The sequence below is a fragment of the Echiichthys vipera genome (genome assembly GCF_963691815.1).
Source record: "Echiichthys vipera genome assembly, chromosome: 5".
Taxonomy (NCBI): Eukaryota; Metazoa; Chordata; class Actinopteri; order Perciformes; family Trachinidae; genus Echiichthys; species Echiichthys vipera.
In genome coordinates this window covers 27,830,286-27,842,641 of record NC_139830.1, presented here as the reverse complement: position 1 = coordinate 27,842,641, position 12,356 = coordinate 27,830,286, and the positions used below count along the sequence as shown (strand labels likewise).

At 41.4% G+C, this 12,356-nt stretch overlaps 1 protein-coding gene across 3 annotated transcripts in view; it reads right to left on the bottom strand.

The window, feature by feature from the left end:
- Positions 1 to 12,356, bottom strand: part of ccdc9 (coiled-coil domain containing 9) — a 33,624-nt gene that overhangs the window by 18,564 nt on the left and 2,704 nt on the right. For all 3 annotated transcript variants that reach the window (XM_083914045.1, XM_083914047.1, XM_083914046.1), the window contains exons 4-9: positions 10,698 to 10,847; positions 6,208 to 6,894; positions 5,030 to 5,113; positions 3,764 to 3,928; positions 3,485 to 3,666; positions 2,105 to 2,166 (exon numbers count right to left, since the gene is read on the bottom strand). In XM_083914045.1, coding sequence (XP_083770171.1) covers positions 2,105 to 2,166; positions 3,485 to 3,666; positions 3,764 to 3,928; positions 5,030 to 5,113; positions 6,208 to 6,894; positions 10,698 to 10,847 — 1,330 coding nt within the window. The remainder of the gene's footprint in view (positions 1 to 2,104; positions 2,167 to 3,484; positions 3,667 to 3,763; positions 3,929 to 5,029; positions 5,114 to 6,207; positions 6,895 to 10,697; positions 10,848 to 12,356) is intronic.

Genomic DNA, 12,356 nt, shown 5'->3' with positions numbered 1-12,356 from the left:
CCCACCAGTCTAAATTATTATTATTTATTTATTTTAAATCAAGGTACCTTCAGAATGTTTGGGGGCACTTTCAAAAATAGTAATTAGTGCATGAAACCACATTATTGTTATTATCAGTGCATTTATATGTAGCAGTGCTGTTCGGGTGTATGAAGCACCTGCCAGAGCATTTGAAACATGAGCTTAGCAGGTTCGTCTAGTTCCCAGGATATTTTTTTTCAGCTACTAGACCAAAACTTCCAAAAACTACTGCTGTGTTTACCACTTACTTTAAAAACACCTTGGTTTTAATCTTTACCACCGTTCATATTTGTATCAATAAAATATCTACAGTAGTTGTGCTCCTTTAATCTGCATCACAAGCACCAAGCAAACAGGAGAAAGAAAAAGCAGCATTAAAGAGGCAGAGCCACTCCAACAGTTTGACTTGTGCCCTGGGATTTCCACAGTCCCACAGTGAATTATTCTATCATCCGGATGACTGCCTTAAATTACCAACATGTTTGAGCAAAACAAAGCCATTATAAAGCTGCTGACACTAAAGAAACGACTTTAGAGTCATTAACTGGCTGTCAATTTACATAGGACACATTCAGCTTAATCTTGTGTTAATCTCCGTTTTAAAGCCTCACATCGTACATACTAATATTTGCTAATGTTTTAAATTCAAATCAATAACTTTATTCATCTCCAGCAGAGCTTTCCTTTCCTTTTATTTGATCAGTTGCTTTTAAAGGTCTGTTCTGCTCCTGTGGTTTGGCTAACAACAGTCCTTTTAGCTAGGGCTATCTCTAGTATCACCTTTGGGTACATCACCAAAGATATATGATATTAATTACTGTTCGTCACTGACCGTAGCCATTTCAAGTGGCACAAACAGTATGAACCTGTAAAACACACACCGGCACACCATTCAGAAATGGTATACAGTGGCATACCATCAGCCACTTTTTGATCTTGGCGTCAATCGAAAACGTGACATAAAAGGATAAAAGCTTAATTACGGTAAATTCTTTATAGTTTGCATTTTATCTGATACTACTGAATTTGAATCTTAAGTGTAAGTGTCAGTAAATGTGCCCTCCCTCAGTTCCTGGTTAACAAAAGTATTTCATCCAGCTCAAAGATTTTTTTAGTTTTTTTGTTCAGGTTTATCTGCTTCTTTGTCGGCTGAATCAGTTTACAAATTTGTTTGTGATGTTGACGGAACACATGAATAAAGGCACCAGTGTACATGCAGCATTATCTGGTACCAGTTAACAGCAACAACAAACAGCAATATCACTAATGCAACAAATAAAAAAAATATTTATTTATTTTGGGGTGCACATTTTGCTGTCTCTATTTTTATATGTCAAAAAGGCAAAGACCATTTGCTCAAAACGGATGCCAATGGTTTACAGAGGTCAGGGCTGTTTATCGGAAAATGGAGGTCCTTTTGACAGCTCTTCTCAGATCAGTATGACCGCGACATGAAAGGTTGATTTGGTTGGACTCCGGGGAAATACAGCAAGCATTTACATAATGAGCTTAATCAACTCTCGTTTACATAACCTCCTTAATTAGCTGGAGAGGGGAGGTGGTGATGTGGCCTTGAGCGAAGACATGGGATTGAGGTGGTGTCATAGTACTGCCAGCTTCTGTGTAACACAGCGCGCGCGCGCGCGCGTGTGTGTGTGTGTGTGTGTGTGTGTGTGTGTGTGTGTGTGTGTGTGTGTGTGTGTGTGTGTGTGTGTGTGTGTGTGTGTGTGTGTGTGTGTGTGTGTGTGTGTGTGTGTGTGTGTGTGTGTGTGTGTGTGTGTGTGTGTGTGTGTGTGTGTGTGTGTGTGTGTGTGTGTGTGTGTGTGTGTGTGTGTGTGTGTGTGTGTGTGTGTGTGTGTGTGTGTGTGTGTGTGTGTGTGTGTGTGTGTGTGTGTGTGTGTGTGTGTGTGTGTGTGTGTGTGTGTGTGTGTGTGTGTGTGTGTGTGTGTGTGTGTGTGTGTGTGTGTGTGTGTGTGTGTGTGTGTGTGTGTGTGTGTGTGTGTGTGTGTGTGTGTGTGTGTGTGTGTGTGTGTGTGTGTGTGTGTGTGTGTGTGTGTGTGTGTGTGTGTGTGTGCAGACTTGCCTCTCCTGCTGCCCTGCTCGGGTGTGATGCCCTCTGAGGCAGCATATTGGTCCTCCTTGAACCTGTGAAAATAACCCCAGGGTTAGAAATACACGCATACAAATATCGCTGTGTCCTTCTTGTCACACTTGTCAGTTGGAATAAAGATGACGACAAACCCTTTCTATTGTCCTGGTGGAGAGAGTATTCAGTATTCAGATCCTTTACTACTAGTACTACCACAACATTATGAAAATATTCCACTCCAAGTAAAAGTCTTGCAATGAAAATGTACTTGAAGGATACAAGTAGAAAAAAAAAATGTATATTATGTCATTGGAATATTATTAGTCATGCATTAAAGCTATAGTGCGTAATTTCTACCTCCCAATAGAGGATTTCTGCGTTATTACGACGATACGGCTGGCGACTCAATATGCGTACGGCCCGATGGAAACCTGGATAGGTTGGACTCTTAAGAAGAGGTAATTATTGTATGTTTTTTTTGGGCCTCAGAAACACAGAAAAGTATATTTAGTTACTCATAAATGAGATTTATTTGTCGATTACATTTCCTGTGCGTAAGCGTGGGAATATCGACAACTACACCAAATACAGAAAGGGCAAATTCTGGAAATACCGCGAGGTGTTAGAGGAGCCAAACGGCTTAATCAACGTTGTATCATCTCCTCTTGTAGTGGCTTGGGTGAAATGGATATTTACAGTCACGTAGAAGTTACGCACTATAGCTTTAAAGCTGAAGTTGGTAACTTTATATGTAAAAAATAAGGAAATATATGTGTATATAATCATTTTTGCTGAAAGGGTCACTATATCCTGACAGCATAATGAGACAAACGATCTGAGAAGAAGTCATGTATCTTTACCTCCCCCTTCTGTTCCTGTTTCCGCTGTGTCCGACCTACAACAACCACAGCTGAGGAATGTGAGCGGTTGTTGTGTCAGTGTCAATGACTGATCTGAACTCCGATCAAACTGTGAAACTAGGCAGCGTTGATCAAATATGAATCTATTTTAGTGTACCATGTAGCTGCAAAATGAGCAGTTTGTGACCAAGTCGAGCCACAACCAAGCCCCACCCACTACCCGGACAAGCTTTCCCATTTTACAGCTAAACATCAAATTTAAGCGAGGTCCCTTCGACCATTTTTTGACAAAAATTGAATTAGCTAATCAAGAAAATACCCAGCAGATGAAATGCTAATGAAAGTTATTGTTGGTTGCAGCCCTAGATTAAATAAATCAAGTACTCAGGCACTCAATGGCATGAAGAACACAGAAAAGCTTTAGATCAGCAGCTGCTCTGCACCTGTTTCAAGCTTGGCGCCTCTCCTCGGGCAGAAATCTATTCAAATTAAGGTTCAGTAATTCCGTTCTCACATGTTCTCCGTCTTCTGTGCGTCCCACTCTCGTCTCCACTGGCCTGTGGCATTACGATGGCGTGCAAGTCTCTCCTCATCAATTTGCTCACGCTCCTTCTTCCAGCGCAGGTACTCTGCTCTTTCCCTGCCAGTCATGGACATCGTCATGTCCACAGAGCCTTTCGGACCAGGCCTCCGACTCTACAGAGACAGGAGCGATCACAGAGTGAGGGAAATGTCCAACGCTACAGTAGGAAGGAGAAGAATAGCTGGCTGTTTAAGGAACAGAGTTACTCACAGTCCACTCTTTCTCCAGTTCACCTCCTGTCTTTACATTATCAAAGTCCAGCCCTCCCCAGTTTCGCACATGTCTCCTGCTGCCCTCCTTGCGGTCTATGTCTGGTGCTGGGCCTGAACGCCTCGGGTCATCCAGGAAGTTACGGAGCGGCTTGTCTCCATCCGCCTAAGGAGAGGAATTTTTTATAACATGCATGCTCACATACAAACAAGAACACAAAGACGAAAGACGGGCCTACAATATGTTCTCCGGACAAAATTGTAACGCATCATCTGGTGGTGAGGCCAATTTATAACGGAAGTCTTTTCTCCATTTATTGTCAATTGGCATAGGTATATATTTTGCCTTTATCAACAAGAACTATAATTTCGAAACCAGACCTCGCGTACCAATACGGGAATATATAAAAGTAATGAATGCAGTGGTAGTATTCTGCCCCAGGGGATTGTCAAGGAATTTGAAGCAGAACTCAACTGCAGATGGAAGAAAAAAGACGAAGTTAGTAGATGGAACTGCTGCTGAATGAGCGGATACTGAAATCTTTTGTAAGATCAGAAATAATATGAATCCCTCATCAGACCAGAGAGGAATTGAGACAGGCCGCCCTCCCATGACTATGTCATAATTATGAAATAAGGGAAAATGCTGATGAATTTTTATGTTGCCATTGGTGTGCTTGCTCACCAGCGCCAGACTAAAATTAAATGGGAGATTTTAAGCCCAAATTTAGGATTACAGATTTTGAGAGGAATACTACAATGTACTACGTCTTGCAGTCTGAGGGAACACCGATTGCTCCTCTATAGGATGCCAGGACAAAAGAATATCATTATTCAACCAATAGTGCAGGGGGCGAAGGGTAAAAGCCCAAGAATACAATTTGAAATGAGGAATATTTTGGCCACCTGCACATTTTTCCCTTTGTGAAGTGGAGAGTTTAATTTGAGGTGTTTGCCTTTCCAAATGAATCTAGTTAAGAGTGAGTTCACCCTATCCAAATATCCCACTAGTGATGGGAGAGGAGTCATAGAGCTAAAGAAGTTTATCTGAGGAAAAACATTCATTTTAATTATATGAAAAGTGACTGAAAAGAGGCTGGAATTTCAATCCATCTCAAGGAGAGGAATTATAAACATAAAGCTCTGTCATATTTCACCACTTCTCTCCATGTTCCTTTTGACCACAGCTCCTCTTTGGATGGTTGTAAAAGAAATCCATAGCACTAAAGATGATACAGATCATATTTAAAAACAGTGAGTCTCATACCCGCTGTCCTCTCTCATACTCCGCTATTTTCTCCATTTCTTCATTCATCTTCTCAATGTTCTGTCGCCTCTTCTCCTCCCATTCCTGCCCGGAAAAAAGCAACAACACAGGCTACATCGTTAGTGGGCGATCACAATTCATTATTTTACAAAAATACGGGACATTAACGTTGGCATTCAGAGAGATTTAACAACAATTCACAGCGGCAGATATTTTATCTTTCGTCCCATCGGTTACCAAAAATAAAAAGCTCACGTTACAAAGTAATACACGCAGGACGGCAGTACATTTTGGTAAATGAGACAGGTTCATCGTTTTAGCTGCAACTCTGCATTTTTTTTGCAATCATGCAGGACTAATGTTGGTCTGAATACAGCCTTAGTTCCACCAGTCTCAGGTAAACTAAGGAGGGAGAAGGTGTCATCATGACCACTGTATGATGTTCAGAGGCCTCAGACTCCTTGGCTATCTGGACAAATGCATGTGATAAGACTCAAGTCTCACGGTTAAGATGAGGACCTTGTGTGATATTTCTGTTTCCAATACGCTGAACCGATGGTAACACACTACACTGTTATGCCTCCTTCGAAGTGGCACGATTACAGTTATTCTGTATAACATTGGACACGCTGTATAAAGCAGAAATGATTACTCTGTTCTTTAAGTATTGGGTATGCCTGTCTATGCAAGACTCATCGCGTTATTTTATCATCAACTGATAAAACAGGATTTCATGTTTAACCCTCTGAAGCCCACAGCAGGCGAGCAGGTTTGAAAGGCATGTTTTTTTCCGTTTCTCTTTTTTTCCCCCCGTTTTCATATTTTCGACTGTCCTTGAATGATGCATGACGGAACGCTTCTGTGAGGAAAAGTAACTACATCTAAGGTAAAATAAGTGATATTTTATCAAAATTGCATCATTTAAAATTTTGGCAACAGAAAAAAACGTTTGCATTATCCAAATCCTGAAATAAAAAACAAAAAAAAACCTCAATCAATTCTGCTTTCCGTTTGTAAAAATAGTTCAAGATGTATAGCATGTGAATAGGGTTGTCACAATACTTGAGTTTCAAAGTTACAAAGGTAACAAAAGGCAGAATTTTTAAAAGAAAGATTCAGGTTCCCTGTGACATATCAATAAGTTTACTAGCATCGTAAAGTAGTTCATCCGCACTTACCTTGGATTTCCTGTCCATGCCACCTGGAGTCCCTCCTCCCCCTCCTTCTCCTTCTCCTTCTCCTCCACCTCCACCTCCTCTACCTCCTCCACCTCGTCCTCTCCTTCCTCCTCTACGTCCTGATCCTCCCAACTCCCCAGGTTCTCCATCTCTGGGTGTCCTGGGTTCCCATTCTCTTCTCTCCTGGCGGCCACCTCCTCCCCTCTGACCTCCCCGACCCATTCGCCCTGACCCCGCCCTCCTTGGGGGGCTGTGGCCATCACTAGGCCCTCGGTTGCCGTCGCTCGGCCCTCGGTTGCCGTCGCTCGGCCCTCGGTGGCCGTCGCTCGGACCTCGGTGGCCGTCGCTCGGACCTCGGTGGCCGTCGCTCGGACCTCGGTGGCCTTCGCTCGGACCTCGGTGGCCTTCGCTCGGACCTCGGTGGCCTTCGCTCGGACCTCGGTGGCCTTCGCTCGGACCTCGGTGGCCTTCGCTCGGACCTCGGTGGCCCTCGCTCGGACCTCGGTGGCCCTCGCTCGGACCTCGGTGACCCTCGCTCGGACCTCGGTGACCCTCGCTCGGCCCTCGGTGGCCGTCGCTCGGCCCACGGTGGCCGTCGCTCGGCCATCGTTGGCCCTCGCTCTCCTCTGATGTCTTCCGGCCGCGAGGTGCTCCTGATTTCCAACTGTCATTTACAACTCTCTTGTCCTGCAGAAAAACAAGCACAGTTATAACAGTGTGGTCAGCAGGTTTAAGATGTAGTTACTGAGTGCAATATTTGAATCCTTTCATTCAGCATGTGGAGCTGCATGATGGTCAGGAGCTTCGGGGGCTGTAAACAATACTGGGTCAGAAGAGGATTACGATAAATTTAAAACTGAAAACAAAAAGTTACCTCACCGAGGAGAGCATGTACCATTAAGGCTGAGTTTTTACCACTGCAGCCAGAGTTTGAGTCCGGCCCAGGGTCCGTGGCTGCATGTCTGTCTCTATCACTATCTAAGAAAGCAGAAGTGCCAGAAAAGTAATGGATCTTAATCTTGGATTGTAAATAGTCTGTGCACACGACCACTGCTATCATATTCTATCATAGAAACTATATTTGGCTGATAATAAAGTGGTAAATGTCTGAGGTCTAGCAACCAATGGCCAAAGTAGTGAAAAATAATATTTCCTGTCCTGTATTTTACCCCTGTAATTTTTATTTAAACAGACTCAATCCCCTCCATCTGAAGAATTGGAGCCATATAAAAAGTACAATAGAGTAATGAGGGCTATGGATTATGCAAAACTACAACACGGTGAACTCAGAGCGAGGCAGCGATTGTGCATCAGTTTTTAAAGGAGCTCTTTAAACTCAGGAGTCAAGTTTTCGTAAAGGTTAAACAGACTAATTAACAAATTTGACCTTTTGACCCTGATTAAACACCCAATACGATGGGAACACGTGGAGCAGATGCCACTCTGTTGTCTTCTTACTTTTGCAGGTGGATGTCTGTTTACAATCGACTGTTCCCCGCAATGAACATTTAAAAAGATGACGCTGAAAGGTGATTTTCATCATAACATTGTATCAAATGACAATGTGAACTGAAAGGGTCCCTCCTGGTGAGGAACCTACAGGGAATAACCTGAATCTGCCACGTCTCTTGGCTTTACAGAGCTTCATAGTTTCAGCTGGTTTAGTTTTCCAACTCACACATTTACTTTTTTGGTTGTTTTAATATTAATAATAATTATAATAATAATAGTAATACCAATAGTCATAAATCCTTATTTATATTGCACCTTCCATAACATAAAGTGAAGCTCTAAGTACTTCACACACAAAAAAAGGTAAAATAGGAATCGTACTTGTAAAAAATAGGTTAAAAAGGGGACCGAATATACTCTTTTAGGTTCATACATGTATTTTGTGTTTCTACTAAAACATATCAACATGCTTTAATGTTCAAAAAACAAAGTTATTTTTCTCATACTGCTTATGGCTGGTGCACCCTCCGTCTGAGACGCTCTGTTGCAGCGCCTGTCTCTTTTAAGCCCCCCCTCCCTCCCCCTATTACTCCCACTAGCATGTAGCTAATGTCATTAGACAGGGGCAATAAAGCAGTGATTTCTACTGTTAGAAATCACAAATAAGGCTTTATAACACAGCAAAGTCAGACATGTCCAGCAGGAGCGTGCTCTGAAATTAGTGAGCAATGAACAACGCAAGATACCAATATAGCAGCTTTGTTTACCGTAAGCATGTAGCTACATGTAGTAAACAGCAACACGTTCTACAGGAGCTGTGTGTAGCTGTACGTGGGCGTGATTATCCTGGATCAGATGATCTTATTTGAAAAGTCTGTGAAGGCTTGATGTGACCACCAAGTAGAAAAAACTGCCCAAACAAAGGCGTGGGCAGTCGTCTGTATCCTGAGTAGATCTGCTCATGAGGGGTGAGACTGGTTACCCATAAACCCTCATTATTTGAGACTATGGTTATGTTTAGCATGAAGATCCGACACCATAAAAACATATATATTATAGAAACTAATGAAAAGCCTAATAGGACCCCTTCAATAATGCTAAAAACTATTTTAAGATGCAAAAGCCATAAAACAAGTATAGGAAATATTGAATAACAGTAACAGCGACAAGAAACAATGCATCGAAGTTTGAAAATAATTCAGAGCAATAATGTAAAATATGTTGAGAGCTGATTCTTAAAACTATAAACTGAGGTAGCGCGTCTGATGTGTGGCGGGAGTTTGTTCCAAACCGTCAAACCAAAAAAGCTGATATGTTCTCTTTGTCAGCCGCAGTAGGTAGCCATTAATACAATTTCTCAGAATGTGCAAAGAATCTTTAAGTGACGATAACCTCTCCAGACATTTTCCTTTTTTCCTTTTTATAAAGGAAGCCTTTAAGGGAAACTGACAAGACTGTCGGTCACAACATGATCTGTATGTGTTCATATGGTGCTCTGGTAGACTGTAATGCATTTATGCACTGAACTGAACATAAAGAGTTGGATAAACTGATACAGAGCTCGTTTTCCAGGACCTTTGTGTACTTGTGCTGCACCAGAACCTGCTGCTACAACATTATGTTGCTACAGTAAAACAGGTGCAATCACCTCAGCTCTATTTTAAGACAGAAATGTTTGCCAAATGAAATCTCTGCCCAGGAGAAGCAGAGCTCACCAACACTAAACAGAAAACAGATGGAATCTCATCTCAAACTCTCATATGCTAACATTTAGTATCAGAGGGCCTGGCCAACAGCTTGATTGTTTCCCATGCTATCTTTCCACACTAGTTTTTCTACACCGTAAAGAATTGGTGGTTATGATAATAGCATGTTGGTTTAACTGGGCCATTTCAAGCAATGTGGCAAATTATTCAGAAGGAATGTTTTATGGGGAATGGAATTTAAAGGATTTTTTGCATCAATGTGAAGTGTACTTAAAATCACGGGATAAACCAAGCACAGATGTTTACATCTGTTTGTTTGCTCTATAAATGGTGAATCATTCATCTTCCACAAAGAATACTATTCTAAATGTTACAGTATGTAATGCAAGTTATAGTAAATTATTATATTATATTTTTTCAAACTCTTCCAACAGAAATGATCTGATTCATTTCATATTCCTTGGTATAATCCTCCCACAAATGTGACGCTAAATTGTAAATCCACTTTAACTGAATTTTCTGTGGTTATTGCATTTTCATCTCATTTCACATTAAGGGGGCTACCTAATTTATGGTTCTGATGTTTTCACTTGTGATTAACAACTTAAGTTTTTTTTTTCTTTTACGCGACTGTAGCTTGTAGCTGGGAAACAACAGAGACTTGTTGCTTATAATTATAGTTATTGGTGCAACTCACACTCCTTTTTATAAAAACAATCTTTCTCAAAGTTAGAGTCAGGACCCAAAATGGGTCATGGGCCCCTTTTATTGGGACGCCAAGCAGCAGAATAAAATGCACAACAATGCTTTCGACATGTGAATGTGATTTTCATCATAAAAATAGAAGAAAAGCCTTCCATTTTGCTATGCAGGTCTGTGTAGGTTTGGGACCTGGGGAGACACCAAATGTCTCTGTCGGGTCTTGAGCTTAAAGAGTTTGGGAACCCCAGTTATAAAGTATACTGCTTGTAGGGAGTTTATGTATATTAATGAAAATATATCACAACTGCAACTGTCAGCCTACATATGTAACACAAGAAGTGGAAGGGCTTGATGGGTAGACTGGCAGGTGTGTGGTTGGTAAACTGACAAACACAATAATGAGAATCTGTCAGAGTTTATAAGCTGTGTCTTCTGTCTGAAGGATCATCATAAAACACAGAAAAAGGTTATCTTTGACAGGCAACAAAACAACCAGATGATGGAAAGACACGCCACGGTCCACTTTAGCTGAAATTCACTGTGCCATGTTACAGTTTTAAGGGGGATTAAGAATAATTGTCCTTCTGAAAGAGTGGCACGATTTGAAAACAGATCAATGTCATGCCTTACCCCCGTCTGCTTCAAAAGGTCGACTGTGACGGTGAAGTTTTCTTTCTCCGTCTTCCTCCTGTCTGTCTCTGGCTCATGGGGGCGGGGTTTCCGAGGTGTCGTCACAGCAATGCCCTCCTGCTCTGCCTTCTTCTTGTCTTCCTCTATTTCCTGTTGAGATCAAATGACAGAATGAGTGAGATAACACTAAAGTCGTCTGTGTCCCCAAAGACAAACTCTGGACTAATTCTTATCAGGTTTTCCTGTAAATATTTAAGTAGGAAACTTTCCATGCAATTTAACAGCAATAGCATGTCATTTGAATAATGATTTACATTCGAATCCTTGCATGTTATGTTCTTTTTTTAGTTTGTAATTAAATGAGAAACTACTCAGTAGATGTGTTTATTTAACTCGCAAAGCTAACTACAAAAACAGGCCTCACCGTGTGGTTATTTTATATAAAATATTTGTATTTAAGGAACCAGAAAACATACTACAACCCGGTTTTTAAATAAGTTGAGAGGCTGTGTAAAATATACATAAAAACAGAATGAAATGATGTGCAAATCACTGAAACAGGAAAATGTAATCATTTTTGAAAATATTAGAATTTGATGCAAGCAACATGTTTCAAAACAGGCTCATGTTTACCACTCTGTTGCGTCACCTCTTCTTTTAACAACACTCTGTAAGTGTTTGGGAACTGAGGACACCAATTTATAGTATTTTTAAAATGGAGTCTTTGCTCATTCTTTGTTTCAGTTCAGGATTTCAGTTGCTCAACAGTTTGGGGTCTCCTTTGTCGTATTTAACGTTTCATAATGCGCCAAACATTTTCAATGGGTGACAAGTCAGGACTGCAGGCAGATCAGTTTAGCACCCGGACTCTTTTACTACGGAGCCATACTAATGGAATCTATGCAGAACGTGGTTTGGTACTGTCTTGCTGAAAGACGGTGTCTACTTGGCAGCATATGTGGCTCCAAAACCTGTATTTATGAGTCAGCATTAAGTCAGCATGCCTTCACAGTGTGCAGGTGTACCATGTTCATGTGCACTAATGCATCCTCATGCCATCACAGATGCTGGCTTTTGAACTGTGTTCTGAATAAAAGCTGGATGGTGCCTCTTCTCTTTAGCCTGGAGGACGCAGCATCCATAATTTCCAAAAATAATTTAAAATGGTTGTCTTGTCAGACTGTAGGACAGTTTTCCACTTTTCCTCAGTCCGTCTTAAATGTGCTCGAGCCCAGAGCAGGCGGCCGCGTTTCTGGATCTGGTTTATAGACGGTTTCCTCTTTACATGGTAGAGTTTCAACTGACAGTTTCAGAGAAAGGTGAACCCCTCCCCATCTTTACTCAAGAAAGCCTCAGCCTCTCTGGATGCTTTTTTTTTTTTACACCTAGTCATGTTACGAACCTGTTGTCAGTTGACCTAATTAATAGTGAGATGTTCCACCAGGTGTTATCATTTAGCATTTCTCAACTCTTTTGTTGCCACTGTCTTAACTTGAAACATGTTGCTGGCAATTTCTCAGTTTCAACATTTGATAGGTCGTGCCATTTTCAATGAAATAAGGGGTGTCTGTTTTGCAAATCATCACATTCTGTTTCTAAATACATTGTTTACAGCATCCAAACTCTTTTGGAAAAGGGGTTGTATGTTGTGGTACAAGT